Raw genomic sequence first — 22026 nt, forward strand, 5'->3', positions numbered from 1 at the left:
GGTCCTGTGGCAACATTTAACTAATAAAAACTGTAATCAGGGCTCCAGTGATAGTATCAGTAATATTTTCTTATGGAAAAAATGGTTTGGTATGACAGTTTTCTTCATATGGTTTAGAAGAGCCTCATGAAGTTAATCTCGATTCTAGGAAGAGAGTTCCAGTGAGAAAATGGATGGGCAGCAGGGAAGAGTTTATAAAATACCCACAATGCATGTTATGTGCACTATATTAGGGAGATAAATTATTTATCTCTAAGTGATGAAATTGGCAGAGGTCTGTAATTGGAATGTGTCTGTATTTGGGAAGACAGGTGCAAAGAGTTCAGCATTCATAAAAAAGTAAGATTGAAAGCACAATGTCCTTTTGTGCGTATACCTCAAAATATAGGGTTCCTCCTATATAATACAATATTCGTCCATAGAGAGTAGTATGCAAATGTATGTATACATGTGAAGAAGAAGAAATTACACAAATTTAATCCTAAAACAGTAAAATGAATGTTTATATGCCATGCCAATGTTGGCTACAAATGTCCAACTCGGGATCCTTAAAATTCTGGTTTATTAGGCGGATTGAAACACTGTAATGAGTTAAATCATAAACCTTGGGGCTGGTCCTTACACACACACACACACACACACACACACACACACACACACACTAGCAAGCTACAAGAGTCAGGTATACCTATCCCACAGGTGCTGGAGTCTGTCGTTGAAGCTTCTTTCAACGTGGTGTTATCTTCCAGAAGGGGGTCGCCGGCTGGTCCTTCTGGCTGGACAGGTCGGGTGCTGGTCAAGTTGGAGATCAAGAGGGCGCCGCTGAGGGTCACTTTTCACTGCTTTTTATCTGTCCTTGGCAGACTTTGGCGACTCCCCAGTTTTCAGGTTTGCCCAATCCAGGGGTCGTTGACCCTCGTGGGACTTCCCCCTTCGGTGGCTACTGGATGGCATCTGTCAGCCCCAGGGGTCGTCCGCATGTATGTGCAGGTTTGGGAGTCTGTTGATGAATTTTGAATAGGGCTCTGGGAGCGGTCGATCTGGAGATACTGAGCCCAAAAGTTGGTCTCTGGCATTGATTAACTCAGGCCAGGGCTTCTAGCCCTTGATCAGTGACGTTTAGAGATTTCCCGGTTGTTACATTGTCTTGTATTGAGTTCTTCCCTTGGTTGATCTGCAGTTTCCCAGGTGTTAATTGCTGTCTGCTGCTACAGTGTTACTGATTCACTCGCTCTTTCAGGGGCCAGCCTGATACAGGGAAGGGCAGTTTGATTCCTGCCCTTGTTAACATTGTTACAATGTATAACTTACTTATGAAACTAAACACATTTAGTTGAAAGTTGAAAGGTGAGGAGTATAAAATATAAGCTACAAAAGTAATGCCATGGCACACAAATAGATAAAAATACCAAAATACACAGGGAGATACAAAATGCACACATACAAATTTTAAAATACAATTCTTTATCTTAAAGTGAAAGAAAGAGGAAGGAAGAAAAGGTAGAAGAGGAAAAACATATTTAAAGAGGGGAGAGCAAATGGAGGCAAGAGGAAAAGGGGCTTTCTGCTACACCATATTCTATGCTAATGCAAAACTGTGTTTTAGTTTTAGATCTCATCGTCTGTATCTTCAGACATCCTACTATATGTGTTTACAGTCCATGCCATTTTCCTATAGTTGTACTTACTAGATTGCACAAACAACTGAAGGTTCTTAATTCAATTCCAGTTAGTTTTCTAGGTTTAGATTACAACCCTATGCATGGTTTTGGCTGGTACAACCACCAGAAAAATAAGTGATACCTAGGACTGATGAAGTAGAAAAATCAAATAGATTGGCATATTAGTTCTCCTGGAGAGTGGAGTAGAAAGCAATAGTAGAACCAGGAACAGGACTGGTATCTTTAGACTCCCATTCTTTCTGTATCATTAGGCAATTCATTAGATAGTGTTTTCCAAAGGTAGCCTAGTAACTAAGGCTAGGAACAGACATTGCGTTTGTCCCTGGACAAGTTGTGCCTATGTTTGTCCCAGAACAGAGATAATTCTAGGATGGGTGTATACACTCATTGGTCTTCTAATCAGGGTTTAGTGAGTGGCTGAATGCTTGTTGCTTTTCTACCATTTATGCAATCCCAAGGTAAGTGTTTAAATGCACTTTGTGATGCCCCAGGATAAACTGTTAGTACTTCTTATCCTGTGAACCTTTTTAGGATGTATCCTTGAACAGCAGCCATGGACATCTGAATGATTGCACTCAGTCCCAGGATAAAATGGTTTATCCATTTTTATCCTGGGACACAAATGCAACATCTTAGACACTTGAGTTGTGCTGGAATTGAATGGGAAATGGGTTCTCAGTGTTAGCTTCTCTGTGCTTCAGTTTCCTCATATAAAAGGAGGAGATGCAGATAGTTACTTGTATGGAAGTCTAAGATGCTACAGATAGTAGTGTAAAAGTGCCAAGTAGCATTTATTGATTTACAATCTGATTATAATTTTGCAATGGTTCCTTACAAGAAACTCAAATTCCAAAATGCTGCAGAGATCCCTGGGAACTGTTATTTTGTTTAGAGGGCACTCTTTATAGCATTTTAGCAATTGTGAGGTACACTGCTTGTAGAAGCAAATGGCAAAGCTCTGCAGGACCAATGGATCATATTGTTACCGATTTACTATTGTGGTTTGAGAAGTTTTTAATCTAGCTTGTATTCTCTCTATACTTTTATGTAGAACATGTAACAGTACATTCACCATAAGTCAACACTAACCCACAGTTGAATTTATAGTGGCATCTGAAATACCACAGCTATTGTCTATTCTCAGCAAAAAGAATAACAAAATATTTCAGATACCACACTTTAGGTAAATATTGACCTTTTTAATGGTGACCAGAGTATTCTCAAGAATTATGTCATGGCTAATGTCACAAGACAGTTACTACTCTAACAACCCCTGATTTTACTTACTGATGACTTTCCCAGAACTTACTCTATGTGGTCAAACTTTCTGCCTATTCTGCTCAAAGGTGGGCTTTTGTGTGCAAGTGTAGAAGGTCTGAGGAAAAGCACTCTCCCTTTCTTGGATTGTGGAAGTACAGAAAACGCGGAATTGTGGAAGTACAGAAAATACTGCTTTTCCATATTCTAAATGAGGTTATAGTTGCTTTGTAATTTGTTTTGGGCTTCAGCAAGGATATATAGTATGAACTTATGCTGCTATATATCACACTTCCCTATAACTTCTGCTAAGTGGGTGTGTTTTCTGTTACACTTGAACAAAGTTTAGAGCAGGGGTGTCAAACTCCCTTGCTTCCTACTTCCCCTCCTCAGGCCAGCTCTGGACTGTGGGGTTTTTCGCAGGTTGGATCCAGACTAATGTCCTGGGTGATTTCCATTATATTTAATTATACCTCTTGGGCTGGCTCCAGACTGTAATGGTCCTTGTGGGCCAGATCTGGACCTGCCTCTGGCAGTGGGACAAGCAGTCATGTCCTTAACCACTGCAGCCTCCTGAACTACATAGATAATGAACCTGTTGCTTGCCCCTCCACTACTGACGTCCATCCTCAACAGGGTTTCTGTACGCTGCAGTTCAGTTGTGTACCCTGCCACCAAATGCCCACCTCTTCTGTGAGCCCTCTGAGCTATATCTTTGACATCCCTGGTTTAGAGTGCTTGAACCTTGCATATACGGACTGTGTAATAGGAAATTTAAGTTATAAGGTACATAATTAAGTATATGGACCTTTTTACACATGCTCCAGAAGGTGTGGGGGGGCGCTTTAATTAGCAAGCTGTACTAATTAAAAGCACCTGATCGTTACACACATCAGCGTCCCCGTGCTGAAAAAATGGCAGCGGGGCACTTTGAACTAAAGCTTGTTCAAGCTTTAATTCAAAGCACCCCGCCATCATTTTTCAGTGCGAGGATGCTTTGCATGTGATGCTAGAGTCTGCTGAAGCACAGTAATTTCTGCACTCCAACAAACTTGATTTTAATTGAGTCTGCTCTGACATGCTGGATTTCCAGTGCATTGGAGCTGGCTCCCTGCACGTGTATAGGAGCCCAACATGCACGTATGTACACTTCTTAGAATTCATTGAGAGCGCATAATTTTCATCCACCCTCTCCCTTTGCCCCTTTATCTCCTCTCTGCCCTCCCCCGCCCTTTTTGTTTTGTAGCCTTAGATCAAACTTTCAAGGCTCCTAGTAAGTAGATGTATAAGCTTTTTAGACTACTAATACTTATCATTAACTTGTATGGCCCTTGGCATGAGGGGGTTGCTTTCTTTTTCTTTGGAACCTCTATAGACGCTACCTTCATAGGCTCTTGCCTGAAGCAGTATAATTGATCAGAATATATGGAGGGAAGAGTATCCGGAAGTATCACATACAAGAAATGCCTGCTCAAAAATGTTGTGGAAATTTGACTATCTTTAGCTAACTTTCCCTTGCTATGTGCCTACAGTTTTCCTTGCATTTCTGTTAAATATGTATCTTACTCTTTGCATTGAAAAGTATGCCAGCAAATAAATGATGCACAATCTGACCAAGTTAGCACTGCTGTAGAAGTCACTTTACTGACTTTTACGTTTTTAACTGTGCCACCTGAAAATTCCAAATTTTTTTTATGGCATCTATCATTTTATACATATTTTTAGTGCACTGGTTCCTGCATTCCCACATCTACTTGAACCCAACCTCTGCATTTTTTTGTATGCTGTTGGCTTGTATTTGCTGATTCTTCCCTATTGTGCCACATTGATCTTTGTGCTATTTATGGCTTTCCCAGATCCTGTCATACCCATACTCCTGTTCTCGAGCTCTCCAAAATGTTCTAGGCAATGATTACCCAATGGTTAAGTTACAGATAGAGTTGCAGCAGCTCCGAGTACTGTGGGAACTGTTAAAGCTGGAGAAGCTTGTGCTGCAAGTGCTGTTAGCTGAATCAGTACGCAGGGACTGCTTCTGCTAGCACATGTATTGGTATCTGCTACAAGAGCATAGGGAAGTGTGGGTGGTGTTTGTTTGCAATGCTGTGCTTCCTGCATGTGTAGGTTTCTGCCACTTTTCTTGGTCATTCTCTTTGTTCAGTAGCCCTCTGTATGCTAGCCGGTAGAATTCTACTTGCCACTGGCAGAGCTGGCTCATTCTGTGGTAAAGGAAATACCATCCTCATGATGGAATGTGTTTTGTAACCCATCACCCCAAGTTTTTACAAGAGCTGTAAGTGTAACAGGTTTTATTTTCAGAGTGGTAAAGTGAAACATTGTCAAAGTACTTGTTCAATATTTGCAACAGCTGTGTAAATCTAAGAGAATAGCTATTCAAGGGAAAGGGAAGAAAATATTTATGTTGAAGGTGTTTTCTGGACCAGTTCAGTGTGCAAGAAGTAATTAACATGATACCAGAGAAATGTGAAAGGTGACTAAACCCTCAGTGCATGTCATATAATAGGAGCCTGAAACTTCAGCGCCAGCCAGCCTATTATTCTCGTCTATAAAAAGTTTCTGTGTTGCATCACTTCCATCTGGGTAAACATCTTGCAGCTTAACCTCTCCCTGTTTTTATAAATGGTTTTCAGTCTCCTGTCTCTACACCTGTAGGGTCAAAAGTCAGTGGAGTAATACAAGTAAGGCTTTTCTTCCAAGGGCAGCCAACAGGAGTGGGGCTCATGTAACCTGAATTCAGGAGATTGTCAATAGCTGTTGTTATAACAAGTAACTGCTCTTAACTAAGGCTGTTGTGGTAAATTTTGAAATGTTGTTTCACCATGCAGAGGCTTTGCTGCCTTAAAGAGGAGACTTGTGAACTGTATGTGTTATGTGGAATACCGCCTCTGCGCATTTTCAAGTAAGAGGCTGAGAGTGAAGCTTAAAAGCCCCCTGTGACCCTCCTTCCACCCCCATACTCTATCATGCCTAAATGCTGTCCTTCAGAATCTTTCTTAAGGAGCAGCTCTGCTAAGGGACATTTTAAAACTATATTTCTCTTTTTTTCTGCCAATCTCTTTTTCAAATAAAGATTGGGGGGAGGGAGGAAATAACAGAATAAATACAACAAATGTAAAATACTATAGTTTATTCCTGCTGATTTCCATGCCATCCCTTCTCCTATCCATCACCCCTAAACCAGATTGTGAAGGCTGCACAGCTAGAGAGGAAGGGAAGCAGCATTGCATAGAATCTTCCTTATCATTGCATGCCCTTCACAGGCTGTTGGCAAAGAACAGCATGGGGCTAGCTATGCCAGTCACCCCACAGGAAAAGGAACTGTGGCTCTATCCTGTTGTACAGCAAGCAGCAGAGTTTGCCTAGTAATACATGAGAAAGCACCTGCTTCACTTCCCTTTAGGTTGTAGTAGTTTCATAGTGTTTAGGGTTGGAAGGGACCTAAACAAAGTATCAGGTCTGACCCCCTGTCCTGGGCAGGATTGAGTGCCGGGGTGATAACACCCCAGCCAAATATCTGTCCAGCCTCCTCTTAAAGACCCCCAAGGTAGGAGAGAGCACCACCTCCCTTGGGAATCCATTCCAGCCCTAACTGTAAAGTAGTATCTCCTGATGTCCAGCCTGAACCTTCTCTCTAACAATTTGTGGTTGTTATTCCTAGTAACCCCTGGTGGTTCCTGAGGAAACAGAGCCTCACCCAATTTCCACTGGTCCCCCCTGGTGAGTTTGTAAATGGCCACCAGATCCCCTCTCCTCCTTTTGTGGAGGCTGAATAGATTCGGGCCCTTTAGCTTCTCTTCATAGGGCCTGACCCGCTGCCCCTTGACCATATGAGTGGCCCTCCTCTGTACCCTCTCAATGCTAGTCACATCCCTCTTGAAGTGTGGTGTGCAGAACTGGACACAGTACTCCAACTGTGGCTGACCAATGCTGCATAGAGGGGAAGGATCACCTCCCTGGACCTGCTTGTAATGCATCTGTAGATGCACGACAAGGTGCGATTAGCCTTACTGACCACTTCCTTGCATTGGCGGCTCATGTTCATCCTGGAGTCAACAGTGAATCCAAGATCCCTTTCTGCCACTGTGTTGACAAGAAGGTTGTTCCTCAGCCTATAGGTGTGTTGCTGGTTCCTTCTCCCTAGATGCAGTACCCTGCATTTGGCTGCGTTGAATTTCATCCTATTCTCATCCGCCCACCTCTGTAACCTGTCTAGCTCAAGCTGGATTCTGTCCCTCCTCTCCAGCACACCCACCTCACCCCACATCTTGGTGTCATCAGTGAATTTGGGCAGTGTGCATTCCACACCCACATCCAGATTGCTCATAAAGATGTTGAACAGTACAGGCCCCAGGACCAAGCCCTGGGGGACTCCACTGCCCACATCTCTCCAGGTCGAAAACGACCCATCCACCACCATTCTCTGGGTGTGACCATCTAGCCAATTTGCCGCCCATCTAACTGTGTAGTAGCAACTACACTTATCCTGGAAGCCAGATCTTTCTGACAGGTTCTGTACCAGGAACACCCATTAGCATCTTAGAGCATTTTTACGTATGTTTTGGGACGTGACACCGGGCACTTTAATTAGTGAGCTGCGCTAATTAAAAGTGCCCGTGCTATACGTGTATCAGCATCCCTGCACATCCCCGCCCTGGTGCAGGGCGCTTTGAACTAAAGCTCATAGAATGTGTTTTATTTCAGAGTGTCCCACCACCATTTTTTTAGTGCAGAGACGTGTGGGATGCTGATACATGTGATGCAGAAGGCTGCTGGAGTGTGTCAGTTTCTGTGCTCTAGCAGAGTTGATTAATTGAGTCTGCTCTGACATGCTGGATTTTCAGCGCATTTGAATAGGTTCTGCCCTCATCTGTAGGAGCCCTTAAATGTCAGTTATGGGTTTCCCTCACTTTATGCTGTACATGCGTTCCTGGAAAACGGCGCATAACTTGAATTCACATAAAGGGAACCCACTTTACAGTCTAACAAATAGGGATACGTTCTGAGACCTCAAGGTCTCGACTGCCCAGACCCATTTCTACCACTTTTACCAGACAATTTTGGTACAAACCAACAGCACAAGTACACACAAGCACAGGGCACTATCATAATGGGGATGGCAACTACAGAAATGTGTTGCAGACAATGAGTTAGGAGCACAGGTCCACACAAAGACTATATTTTGGTGCATGTCACTTCCACAATGCACTGCACAAAGCTGCTGACTGCAGGCTTCCACCACACTGATCACATAAGAGTGAATTTATCTTGCATATAACAAATTTTTGGTATAAAAAGTGTCATCTCATAAGTGCTAATTTGCACATACAGAACCCGCATAAAGTAAGAGAAACCTGTATTTCTCTGGCTGTCCAGACCAGTGTTTCTCAACCCATGGGTCGTGACTCAAAGGTGGGTCACAAAGATATATGAAAGGGTTGCAAACAAACTTTAAAAATGGATTTTCCTTTAAGGGAGAAAAAAGTTATGGCTTTTCCTTTGTAGGCTGGCAGAGTTCCAGCATGCAAGGGGCTGCTTGGGGCACCCATGCCCAACATACCCACCCCCCTACCTCACACGGGGGACTGGGGGTGGGGGGCAGTGGGTCAAGACTGGCCATCAATGTTTACAAATGGGTCCTGATACGAAAAAGGTTGAGCACCACATGTCTAGACAACATATTTGTGGTAGGCAGCTTGTCTCCTGCTGGTCTGTAAACTTCATTTCACACTTATTGGTTGTTACTACTATACAGAGAACCTGCAGTAATAACATAGTACTTGAAGGCATATAAAATCATTCATTTTACACAAAGTACCTTTTTTGTAATGCAACCTTTCTGGCAATCCTAAAGAGCTCTTACACTATAGTAGCTATTAATATACCTTGGGAATTGACTGACAGACTGAACCTAAGCATTTGGTAACAATGATCATTGATATAACTAGACCCTAATCATTCCAGAGAAGTTGAATCTTCATAGAGGAGCTGCATCGGCTGTGCCATTCATCCACAGAGAATCTGGCAGTCTTGCATAGTATAATTAAGATGATAGAAATCACCCAGGAAATTAGTTGGCACAAACACCGATGTAACATTTTAAAGCATCTGACTTTCCACTGGAGATGCTGGGTTTCCTGAGCCTGAACTGCCTTTACACGATCTCTTTTTTTTCTAATGTGTCCTGAATTCTGCAATCAGTGAACAAAATAAAAAAAGATAGAAAAAAAGAAGCCTCTATCCTGCGTTTTAACTGTTTTTGTTTTGTTTTTTTTAAATGTTGGCATTGTATTCTGACTTGAATTGGGAGCCATATTGACAACTTAAGGGAAAATGTTATTTAGGGATTTTTGTTTTAATATTAATCTCTATCCTATTTGTAGGAGTCTGTATCTTACTGGACAGTAGTATATGGCTCTAATACTGAAAATACAATTCACCTTGCTGACAGCAGCAAATTGCAATATGCTAGGATGCTTGGTTTATCAGTGTGTAGTCATCATTGTTGACTTGTCATGTCTCCAGTCCACCCTTTCTATATGGTCTGATCCCAATATTTTGCGCAGGCCACTGCTTCTGGTGTTGGTATTTGCAAATCTTGTGGGGTGCATTATGGTGCTACCAAGCATCTCAGGAGATTATCCATGGTTTGCTACTCCTGACAAACACATTGGTCAGTTGCGTAGAGGCCCCATGGTTTCATAAGAGAGTTGCATCTGCAGAGCAGCACTCTCAATCTGAGTATGTAGTAGATGATGATTTAGTTTGGGAAATATGCTGTGTTTACGGTGCAAGTCTGTCTCCTCTATAAGTGCATCCCATTAATGCTTTGTATTTTTTACCTTTCCTGGATGGAGTTCTGCAAATTTTCCACTCATATATCAGGCCCTAGATTATGGTGTCTTGTGTGCCCACCGTATTTTAATCAATTGGCTTCTGTACCTACTCTTCTTCCTCTCTGGAGTCTAGAGGGGAGGAATAGGGAACATTGTTACCCACACTGGATCTATATGCATAATAAATGAGCTTAAGGTATGCATTGGAGGCAAGCCTTGGTTGTATGGAAGTGAATGTCAAAACTCTCATTGACCTCAATGGGACCAGGATGTGCTCCTAAATATGAACAGTAAGAGCATCAAATTAGTCAACAGTATTATCCCACAAGTTATTTGCTGGCTGTTCTTCCTGTCTTCTTTTAGATGCAAATTACTTTTGTTGTTAAGCAGATACTTTTTCTTTTTTCAGTGTGCAAAGATCCACCTTATAAAGTTGAAGAATCTGGGTATGCTGGTTTCATTTTGCCAATTGAAGTTTACTTCAAAAATAAGGTATGTACTCTGACCTTTTTTCAGCTGTCTACAAAAATTAATATAGTAGGCAATTTTTAATACTCACATTTCAATTCACAACTCATAATCCTGGCAAATACAATCTTAAAATATAGTTGGGCTGAATGACTGCACTATATATTTTTTAACTTGCATAGTAACTTGTGAAGATTGCCATATGACATTAGAATTTGGTGGTAAAATATCCAGTTTATCCAGAAATATTACAAACCTCTTTGTCAGAAACTGGTAGGGTTTTCAACCCATATTTTGGGAAGTTCTTAAAGTGGTGGTTGGACTTAAATAAAGGAAGTTGATTTTGATACTGTTGATTTTTGTGATGAGCCCATTGTTCTATTTAATATTGCCAATTTCCTATAATTGGTTCACTTTTTGGCCTTTCAGAGGGAACCTTTTTGTACTACATCTCAATTTGAAAGGACGTTCTGTTAGAGTATGTGTGAATATTGATTCTTTTTAACTCAACATTACCAGCTTCCCAGGAGGTACCATTTAAAAATAGACCTTATGCAATTCTTCTAAGTAGTGGTACTGTGAAATTTCACATTTTAAACATAAATAACTCCTATGCTTATTCCAGGACCCTGTGATAGTAAATATTGAGATTTTAGTATATGTGAGATGGACTGTATGTCTAAACTTTTCAGATAAAAAAAGAATCAGAAATATTCCAAGTTTGCACAGTTTCTTGGATTTTAATATACAGTGTTTTAAGGCTGATAGTATTTCAAGTTTTGTACCTACCAGCTCCTGCTGTTACTTTTTACTACTGTTTTTGTTTAATTATCTGCTAGTACTAAAATATAATTTAAAGCCATTATTTGAAACAAATAGGTACTTTATCAGAACTTTTAAATAAGATTGTTGGAGAATGGAAATTGATCTGTAGAGTCAAATTATTTGCTGAAAACCTGCTCATTTTAAAATGTGGCATAGATAAGTGCACTTACATGAGTTTTTGTATGCCTTTAAGTGGGTACTTTGATGTTACTATTCCTTCCATGGACAGTTCTGTCAAGGTGCAAGGTATATTTATTCTGCTCATCCTAGTTTAGGAACTGCTCAGGTACCACCTTGGTTGTAGGTTTTGACTCCTAATTCTGAAATGTTCCCTGTATCAATCTGTGGAGTGTAGGGCTCATTTTATTTCATCTGCTGGCAAAGAAAGAAATGAAAACTGCTTCAATGGGTAACTGGCTTTTTTGGGTACTTTTTTTTCAGCTTTGTCTTCTTTAGGAAAGCAGCATGTTTCATTCCAAGAAATCTGACTGAATTATAGAAAAAGAAACCCATTTTCTGGGTCTTTAACCTCCCTCCTGTTCAGAGTTCATCCCAAAACTGGGGAGACAGTCAGAAGAGAGATTCATTGAAGCACCTCTACAGAGGCTTCCTGCCCGACATTTCTTTTTTTGTTTTCCACCCAGACTTTTGGCTGCCTTAGCTGAATGCGGAGGCCTCAGGAGATCTCCAGCAGGAGCTGTCGCATGTACTGAAATCAAGAAGGCTCCAATGATTACAGCTCACATCACTCTCAAACAGCATTTGGAATTAGGAAGCTGCAAACATCCCTCACCCCTATCTTGGTGCCATGGAATGCAACAAGCAGCAGTCAGACTGTGAGTTGGCCAGTTCTTCACATTGATGCATCAGTGGAGCCCTTCTGGGGTTGATAGCATGCTAAAGAAAAACAGGGACAAAAATAGAGCCATCATTCTTCAGTAAAAATGCAGCTTTCTCCTGCTTCAGCTACTCTTCCTCCCCCAAGTTGCTTCACAGTGACTCCAATGCAGAAAAAAGAGGGGATAGATTGGTGGAGGAAGAGGAGACAGATGGTCATCACTTATTCAAGGTAGACAAATTTTCCATTTCTGATTTGGAAAGTATCCTAATATCTAGAACAAGGAAGGGGGTGCAGGAAGCCATCAGCTTTACATCTTGGACTCGAAGAATTACAGTATTCTGGCTCCTGAGCCTAAAAGACATTGGTAGAAAATCCAATAGGTTCTTCCCTCTGGAAAATATTCCAAGCTTTAAGGAATCTCAGGAATGCAGAAAAACTCATCATGTGTTCTGCAGCAACAGGGTGCAGATAGTAACAATTGAGGTGTGCTTGTTAATACCTGAAAAACAGGTTTTTAAATCCAAGGATTCCCTAGGTTGAAAATTCAATTTTTTAAATTTTTACATACTCCATAGGGGAGCCTGATGAACTGCAATATGCGCTCACTGTCAGGGCTGCTATTAAACAATAGTCATGGCTTTTAGAGATGCTTCTTGCAGTAGTGCTTCTCTACTTTGAAGTGACTGGTCATCTAACTTTCAGCAGAACTCTTTGAAGACTCCAGTTTGTAAATTCTTAAAACTTCATCTTTATAGCATACCCTTTGGTATCAACTGATGGCCCATGGGACCATTACAGCTCTCTGTCCAAGTAGAAGTTCACTTCATTTTACCCAAGAAAACAGGTATTAGCTTCTCTAAAAATAACCCTAATATCTTCATCCATGATATATTTCAAAGTGGTCTATCAAGCAACTGGTGCATCTAAAAGGAACTGCTCTCCTCGGACTTCAAAAACAAGCTACTGCAGGATTCTTATCCCAGCCCCTATTCATGGGCCACTCCTTCAAGTTCAGAGATAGGATAGCTTTGAGGACTTGACCTGACTTTATTTGAAATCTTTGCTTTGGCTTTGACTATAATTAAGATTTCCAAGCTTCCTGCTGGCCATATCCTTGGAATCCTGGGTCAAAAGTAAACATTTTGTGATCTTTTTACAAGTGCAAATGATACGTTTGTCACTGAATATGGCACACCTACAGCTCCCTTCTCTGAGGAGGTTTTGTTGAAAAAGATGTGTGTGATATACACTGAAATTTTACCTATTTTTACCTTGGAGAGCTTAAAGACAATTTATAAATCAAACTTCTTATTTGTTTTTATTTGTACCTTGTCTTAGAAGAGTTCCATTATTTGATAGCTTGTGTTATACATTGCATAGGGAAGGAAAGGGGTTGTACAGAGTAAGGCATGCCTAAGCCTGCCTTATCACAAAGCTTATTCTGCTGCAGTTACAGCATTTGGGATTTCTAAGGGAGAAATAAGCTAGAACACTGTAAACCTATCACCTAACATTTACTCAGTTACTTTTTCTGGTGTTACAAACTGGAGTCTGATCAGTGACTTTTTTTGGTGGAGAGCTCTCCAAGTGATAGAGCAGCGATGATCCTTTCCAGGGTGTATCTGTCTCCTTTTTTTGTTCTTCATATTGGTACAGGGAACATTGCAAAGTTTTATATAAAATTACTATCTATTAAGTTTCACTCCTCAATACAAGGAAAATTAATTGCATTCAAGTTGGGTTCAAGATACCTTTTTTTTTCTGGTTGAATGTTGCAATATAGTTGGATAGACTGGATCTAGTATATTGAAATTTCATTAATAATGATTAAAAAAATGAGCAGAGGCCACAGACAGGCATTCTTATATGGTATGCTTTAACAGTTCCATTCCTTTTTTTACCACTTGTGAAGAAGAGTCACCCCTCAGGTTTCTACATAGGAACTTACATTTTCAATGAACTGAAATGACCTCAGTTTCACTAATTTTTATGTTAACCAACAGTAAAAAAAATTTTGACTCTCATTTTAGCTGACACCTTTTTTAAATTAACTCTTTACGTAGCCTTTGTATTCAAGGTCATTGCTTGTGGTGGTAGAATTTACCTGGCTGTTTTTTTTAACCTTTAGGAAGAACCTAAGAAAGTCCGCTTTGACTATGACTTATTCCTGCACCTTGAAGGCCATCCACCTGTAAATCACCTCCGCTGTGAAAAGCTCACATTCAACAACCCAACAGAGGAATTCCGAAGAAAGCTACTGAAGGCTGGAGGGGTGAGTCCCACACCCATGTGGGGAGCCACCAAATTAAAGAACTTGCTGCTTATTGCTGGTACATTATGAGTATAATAAAAGTTGTTTTGAGAATAAAATTGAGTGTCCGAGTGATTAGCTTTATGTGTATTGTCTGAGAGGAAACAGGTAAGCAAACTTTTTTTTTCCCCTTAAAGGTGAATTATATTGTCCCAAAGTACAGTGTTAGCTAAAGGTGCCTTTGCCTTTTTAAGGTCACGGGAATTCAGGTGTATTTCTGCAAAGGCAATAAGGAACTGAAACCTTATAAATGAAACATTGTTTTATAGGGGCCCCTGGAGCAGAAATGCAGGATGCAGTGTGGCAAGATCAAGTAACAGTTAAATTTTGGTGTTGAAAACGGAAGTCACGAGTATAGCATATGAAAAATTAAATGGATTAAATTTATAAATTGCATGACTTTTTAGTCATTCTTATATAGGAGAACAGATAAAAGTAGACTTTGAAGTAGTCTTCAATTGTGCACACTGGGAACCAAAAGACAACTTCTGGAAGTGTAAGGTGTGCCAGCGTACATTTTCTACATTAGTAGGATGGATGCAAGTAGGAAGTCAGTGTGTGGGGAGGGTCACTTTATATTATATTACTACATGCTTCTAAATGAGAAGTAAATGACTTGGTGTTAAGTGGTTGTGTTAAGCCTCGTTTGTGCTTTCACTTTGATTAAAAATAATAAAAGTTTTTTTTTTTTGGCTGGTAGAGGGGATTGTTTTTAAGTTCAACTAACAGGTTTTGTACAAGTAAATATAGTAAATAAAAAGCATGGGCCAAAGGGGGAGGAATGGTTAAATGTCTTCAACTATTCCGCCCCTTTTAGCCCATGCTTTTTATTTACTATATTGTGAAGAAGCAGCAATTTGAGGTCCTGAATTGAAGTTTAAGAGGAGGCCTAGTTTTGTATTAGGCAAAATATTGTTTTGATGATATTCTCTAAAAAAAGAAAGAAAAAGAAACACACGTAAATGGCATATGTAGTTGGGAAGAGGGAGGTAGACATGTTTCTGGGCAACAGAATAAAATTGTTGCTGCTGTTGTCTTACGTAGGGATAGAAAAATAAGCTGTTCTTAACTTGCATTTGCTAGGTAGAGTGTAACCATGGATTACTTGCTGCTTTAAAGTGTTTAGAAATAAACTAAAATTATAATCTGGAACATTTGAAAAGTTACTGCTTTTGCATGCTTTAATTTATTGTACGCTAGTCAGGGCTTCTCTAGAAAAAGTAGCACGGACACCTGTTATACATGGTTTGTTTAAAAATAATCAGGTTGGGTTGACTATTTTGTGACCATCTCATTTCTCAATTTCATCTGTATATTTATATCTTTATAAAGGAAAGAACTGTTGGCAATCTGCTGCTGTGAATATATTAGTGTGACTTAAAAATTATTTTGCATCATTCCCCGTTGCCTTTTAGAAAAGACCAACCAGTCACTGACTCTTCTCGCTCTTGTGCCAGATAACTAGTAATCTGAAGCTGCCAGTCTTGCATATTTTCCCCATGAAAATTCTATCTGCTAATAATCGGTCTAGTCCAGGGTTCAGCTGGCTGGCGAGCCAGATCCATCCTGTGGAGTCATTGAATCTGGTCCAAGGAGCTGGAGGTTTTGGTGGTGTCTTGGCAATGGGGGGCTTTGGAGGCATTGCAACTGTGGGAGGCTTTGTCTGCACCAGGGCTGGGCAATGAGGACCCTGCCTATGCCATACCAGGGGGTGGGGAGAATTGGCGGCAGGAAAAGGCAGTAGTGGTGGTCAGGTTGGAACAGTGGCTTGCCTCAGTTTGTTCCAGTCTACAGTCGAAAATGCTGTCAACTGTTTGTCTAGTCAATTTGGGACTTAAAACATAATAAGGACTAGTTCATTCATTAGCTTAAAAACATATGCATGAATAACTGAAGGTCGATATAGCTTCAGCATTAGTAAGCCCATTTTAATATATATTTTTCCATGCTTTTTGACTAAGGGGCACTCTCTTTTTCCTGGCTAGCATGGATGATAGAAGGGACAGTTGAAAGAACTCTTGAGGCAGCTATTATACTTCAGAGCAAGATGAGCATTGCAGGGGAATTAACTGAGAAGTACTTGCACATAGAAGGGAAATGCATGTAGTGAATTTCCCTTATATAAAGGACCAAGCAATGGATAATCCTGTCTGCACTTTTGTAGCCAAGCGCAGCAATCTCAAAAGATCTAAATCAGAGGTTTAGTGGTAAATTCCTCCAGTTGCAGCATCTAAGACAAAATCACATTAATCTCCCTTAAGATCTTGAGATGAGTAGTGGTACTTAAATATAAAATACTGTGTTTTCTTTTCAGAAGAAAAAGATTGGTTTTATAACCAGTGCTCCAAAATTGAGGACTTTAATTTTCTTTTTTAATAGTTTTTATGGAGAACTTTTGGGCATTTTTACACATGCAAGCACAGCAGTGCCAGGCACTTCGCAAAGTGCCCAGTGCTGTGATGCATGCAGTTGTATAAGCAGTGACATGTGCATCATTGCTGCGAAAATGGTGGTGGCACTCTTTTGAACTAATGCACATAAAAGGTGTTTCAGTTCAAAAGTGCACTGCCGCCATTTTCTGCATGCTAGCATGCATTTTGCCACTTATACAACTGCATGTGGCACCGCACAGTTTGCATCAACTCGCGTGCACAGCAGACTCAATTAATTGAGTCTGCTCTGGAGCAGTGGATCTTTGGCACGTCGCGGGACAAAAAGGGATGTGTATAAATGCCCAGAATGTCTCCAGAACTCACATCCTGCATTTCTCTTTATCTTTACTTGCTCAGATAAGTAGGTACATTTGCCTGAATATTGCCCTGTTCTTTTGTGCTGCACTGATTCCGTACTGTGCCTATCCCAGGATGTCTTTCTAAATGATAAACACAACTCCACATTCTCCTCTTCTATCAGATGAAAGGTAGTCTTTGTGTAAACATGCTTTGGAAATAAATGGGGACTTTCTTCCCACGCAGGAAGAAAAAAGGTACAGTAGAGAACCAATTCGAATGCCTGTTGGAATATACTGGAGTTCACCCAATAGGGCCACTGTGGAATAAGGTCTTTGAAACAATATAGACTTTTATTTTGGATATCTGTGTTCACCGCAGAATTCTTTTAGATTCCTACTTGGGAACTGTCTGTAGCTATACACTTCTCTACACATACAAATTGTGTTGAGTGCTTCAGATCTGCACTAGGTTACCTGGCTGTGGATATTGACAAGAACACAGCTTCTGCATTCATTCATGACATCCTTTTTATTGATGTCAAATTATTTAAGTACAGATAGTCCTCCACTGTTTTTCTGTGACTCATCACTATTCATTCAGAAAGACATGCATGTTTTGTAATTCACTGGGAAACCCATAGAGTGGCTCAGCTTGCTCAACAGAAAGAACTATGGAATATGCCCTCAAGTGTCCTAGTGACACAGGCAGGTAAGTGTACCAGTGAGAAGACAGTAACTTGCTTAGGGCTTTGCAGGGTGGCTGTGTGTACCTGCAGTTGGCTGAACTTTGTGCTCAGATTCATATACCAGTTATACAGACTAGCTTTGCAGTAAGTAAGAATATACTCTAATATTGTTTTTTGATATCAACAGAAGTGAAGCACTACGTATCCTTAAACCTCATTAGCAACAGGGTCTAAAGATTCAGATCCATAACATCAGATTTCCTTTCCAATTAAGAAGCATGCTTTTTCTCCTCACAGGAAGGAGCAGGAGTTGATTTTGCTTTGTATCTGATATTTTTCTAAACAGGAAAGTTGATAAGAACATTTGCTCCAAATAGTCTTACAAAGCAATGTTTAATTTATAAAGTCCTTCCTGAGAGCTTGGCTTCTGTGGACATAGATTTTCTGTGTGGAAGCCCCATCAAAATGATTTAGCTTGGCTCCACAGCTTCTTTCTGCCAACACTGAATTTAATCTCTGGATTTTAGAATCTCTTGGTGGGGAAGAAGAAAGAGAAGGATTTCCAGGAACAGAAATAACTGCATGTTCAGATACAGATTTGTATCACTAGTGAAGTCTCGTCTGTTTATCTTGTGACACTGAAGTAGAATTTGTTTCAGAACAGGAAGTGTGCTATGGAAAAGAGAACACCTGGTGCTGGTAACTATGGCATACAGGCCAGTTCTGGTCTGCAGATATAGGACTTTGGTATCAAGGAGCCTTCAGCAGAGGGAGTTCTCTCTGTGCTTCCACAGGAAGAAGTATGGTGGGGGGAGGGGGCATGGGTTCTAGTAGCTGCCTGCTCATTTGCCTCTCACCCAAACTGGGTCATTCCAGGCCACAACCTGAGAAGGTCTCTGACAGCTGATATATGCCATGAACTGGATTACTAGGCCAGATCCCAAAGGAGGGAAAAGTATTACAAATTTCTTTATCTATGAATGAAAGCTCTTGAATGAGGACATCTTTTTCTGATCTAAAGCAAGCAGTTGTTGCAGAATAATGTGTAGATTGTTTTTGTTCTGGACAGTGTCCAGGGTATGGGCATGATGTGGCACACTTTGCATACTTTATATAGGAGGTAAAAATGGCTCACTTGGTTCCATTGCACTGTTTACAGTTTAAAAAAATAAGTCAGATCCTTTCTGCTTCTTGTCCATAGAGAACAGCTAATTCTGAAGATTGTACATGGCAGCGTAGTAACAGTTAAATTGAATTTTTGCCTTTGGAAAGCCCAATCTTCCTAAAGTGCCATCCGTTTCAATATATTATTACAAACAACTGTCTTGTGAGGCTTGCAGGAAAAGACAGTGAAAATATTTTTCGTTCATGTTGAGACAGAAATGTAATACGGCCCCGTCTGCCAAAGGTGCAGAAAAAAAATGTTTGTGCAGAGTGTAGTTGTGTAACTAATACTCCTGACTTTTTGCAAAGGTGCTCCAGATCCATCAGTACTCTCTTAACCACTTTACACAGACAACCTTTTACTTTTTTCCTTTCATACAAGGAAGTTTTTAAAATAACCTTTGTGAGCAACTATGAAAATGTATGAGAACTATACAGTTTATAACACTGTGGGGAGTTGCTACTAATATGTATGATTCTTAATGATCAGTTTTTGAAGTTTTGGATCTAGAGAATGCAAGGAATAGTCAATTTTAATTCCTGAAGCAGTGAATTTTTATCTACAGTTGTTTTCTTTTGCCTGTATTTTTTTCTGATATAAATTTAGAAGTGACAGTAACTTCTATGTTCCTGGGCAGGCAGCTGGTCTAATAATGCCTGCAGGGAAAAAAATTTAAAAGGGCCATTGTGAGGTGGTACACTTAAGTAATGACAATAAACTGGTTGCAAATTGTGATAAAATAGTCCTTTGTTCTCCTTAACTGTCCATGTTAAGAATTGGCATTTGCTAAGGGACATCACATGATACTACTATTGGAGATTCCCTATATTTTGAATTAGTAATAGTTGATAAATATCTCTGATGGTTTATGCTGTATAGTGTGTGTTGTGTGTGTGTGTATAGGAATTGCAAGACATGTAATTTACCATAATGAAGACAAAGCTATTGCCTCCTTTCACACCCCCCAGCTGCAGTTTCTATGCATCAGTTGAGAAAACTGGACTCTATTCAGGACTATCCTTAGGTATATGGATGCTCTAGGCAAAGGATTATCTTTTAATCTTTGCTCTCCATGATTGGTTAATTGAATTTGGTTAAGCTGTGGTTTCACATTTATTCCTATCTTCTAACACACAACTGAAAGAATTCTGATTGGGTTATATTCCTTTTTGTTTTAATGAATAGAAATGACAGCTGTTGGAGGCAATTTTTGTTGGTTTTAGTTGATACTGCCTACTTCAGTATGTTGAACCCTAATATACATTTTAATAGTTGGATAAGGAAAAAAAAATCTTGTTGGTCTTTGCTTAAGACTTTAAAAATCAGTGAGCATCTGATACAGGTTTTAATAGCTTTAGAGTCTTCCAGCGCTGACTAGCAGTTGTGGGGCAGAGCTTACAAGTGTCAAGTGAAGGACTTATTTTCTTAATGCCAATACAGTCCTTGGATGACCAGCAGCAAATGCAGAACTTGCACATCAAAGGCCACATGCCAAATGAGGAACTTGCCCCAGCCCTTCAATGTCAGGACATGTAAATGAGAGAAACCGTTCTAGGCTAAATGTAGGTGGTTGTTGCTATCAGGAGTTTGGGGTGTTATCCAGGGCTGCTATGAATGGATAGTTAACCAATTTGGTGTTGGCAAGTCAACTGTTTTTGATGATAGAAGTTAACCAAGTAGTTATTACTGTGCTGTATCTAAATGTAGTTAGGAGTCAGAATATCTCTAGAATAAGTGAGAATTTTGAGTGCTGGAACCATTAATGGTACATGTTAAAATGATGATGCAGAAAAGGTACTGCTCACTTACACAGGCCCTGGTCAATAATAAGGCAGGTTCTTGAACAACACTATAGAGTGTGCTGACAGGATGCAAGATACCAAATGTATTATGGAGCATCTTCAAATGTGGACAAGCAAGGGCTTTATTTCTTTTCAGTAACAAAGATATCAAGGGGGTGTCTGTGCCCATTGCTGAAATTGGTGGCAGCTACTTAAAATACTGTATGACAACAGAAGAAGCAGGCTATCCTTCACTAACTACTAACATGGTTTAGTTGAGGATTACCTTGCCTTGAGCAGGAGGTTGGACTAGATAACCTCATAAGGTCCCTTCTAGCCCTACTTTTCTATGATCCTATGAACCAACTGAAAAAGCCACACTGGTATAGGTCCAGGTGTCAGCAGGAAGTTTAGTTGCATTTGTAAACTGGTGATGGACTTGGACTGTGAATTTGGTTAAGTCAACCAGATTGCTGGCTCACACACTTGGTGGTATGGTGGTCAGCACTAGCACTCATCTGTAAGCACATCCAGCACAATGAAGGCAGGAGGGTGAGGCATTATTCTTACTCAAAGCGGTGATGACCACCTGGTCAAATTCATCTTCCCTTTCTTAAAGATGAGCATTACATTTGCCCTTTTCCAGTCATACAGGACCTCACCCAACTTCCATGAGTCCTCAAAAAGGATAGCCACTGGCTCTGACATTACCTCGGCCAACTCCTCAGTACCACAGTGTATCCCATCCAGCCTTGCTGACTTGAAAGCATCTAGCTTCTTTAAGTAATTGGGTGATTGTGGCTGATTGCAGTGTGAACAAGGAGGTGCCTAAGCAGAAAGGCTAGGCTTGCCAGATCAGTGTCGTGGAAACACATGCAGCATACTTTTGGGTCAGGTCAGCAGAAGCTTTTATTCAAAAGAAACTACAGCTGTAGGGGGACTCCAAAGTGACATGGATTTCCCAAGCACTTGGAAGGGGTTCCCCTGCAAGAGCAAAATCAGGAGGCTTATATACTTTTTAACAGTCACTTACAACTCACGTGATCATATAGTGAAATTAGCTAGAAAAGCAGCTATAAACATTACTTCATTACTTCTTTGCTGAGATGAGATCTATGGAGGAGACGAGAGAAATAACACTCCCTGCCTGCACCTGGAAATCAGAGTTGTACATACTTTTTGCTATCTTCAAGGCCGCAGTGAGCGAAGCAGTTGCAGAGGAGTTACAAAGAACAAACACTTTCCCTTATCTGCTCTACTGTACAGAGCCAGCAATTCTCCATAAAGCGGTTATGTCATCTTATAACTCAAATGATCAAAGTTTAAGGCATTTATTTTTTTCTGATTTCACAGTCCACCCTTTGAGACTATTTAGTCTCACTTTAGCCTTACACTTCCATTCTCATGAGTCCCTCTATTTCATCATGC

The 22026-nt window shown here is 40.4% G+C and overlaps 1 protein-coding gene across 10 annotated transcripts in view; it reads left to right on the forward strand.

Annotated features, from left to right (window-relative positions):
* The window catches only part of MLLT3 (MLLT3 super elongation complex subunit), a 307823-nt gene that overhangs the window by 105755 nt on the left and 180042 nt on the right, over window positions 1-22026 (forward strand). For all 10 annotated transcript variants that reach the window (XM_019480772.2, XM_014601142.3, XM_019480774.2 and 7 more), the window contains exons 3-4: window positions 10200-10282; window positions 14053-14196. In XM_019480772.2, the coding sequence (XP_019336317.1) occupies window positions 10200-10282; window positions 14053-14196 (227 nt within the window). The remainder of the gene's footprint in view (window positions 1-10199; window positions 10283-14052; window positions 14197-22026) is intronic.

The sequence above is a fragment of the Alligator mississippiensis genome, chromosome 3 (genome assembly GCF_030867095.1).
Source record: "Alligator mississippiensis isolate rAllMis1 chromosome 3, rAllMis1, whole genome shotgun sequence".
NCBI classification, from domain to species: domain Eukaryota; kingdom Metazoa; phylum Chordata; order Crocodylia; family Alligatoridae; genus Alligator; species Alligator mississippiensis.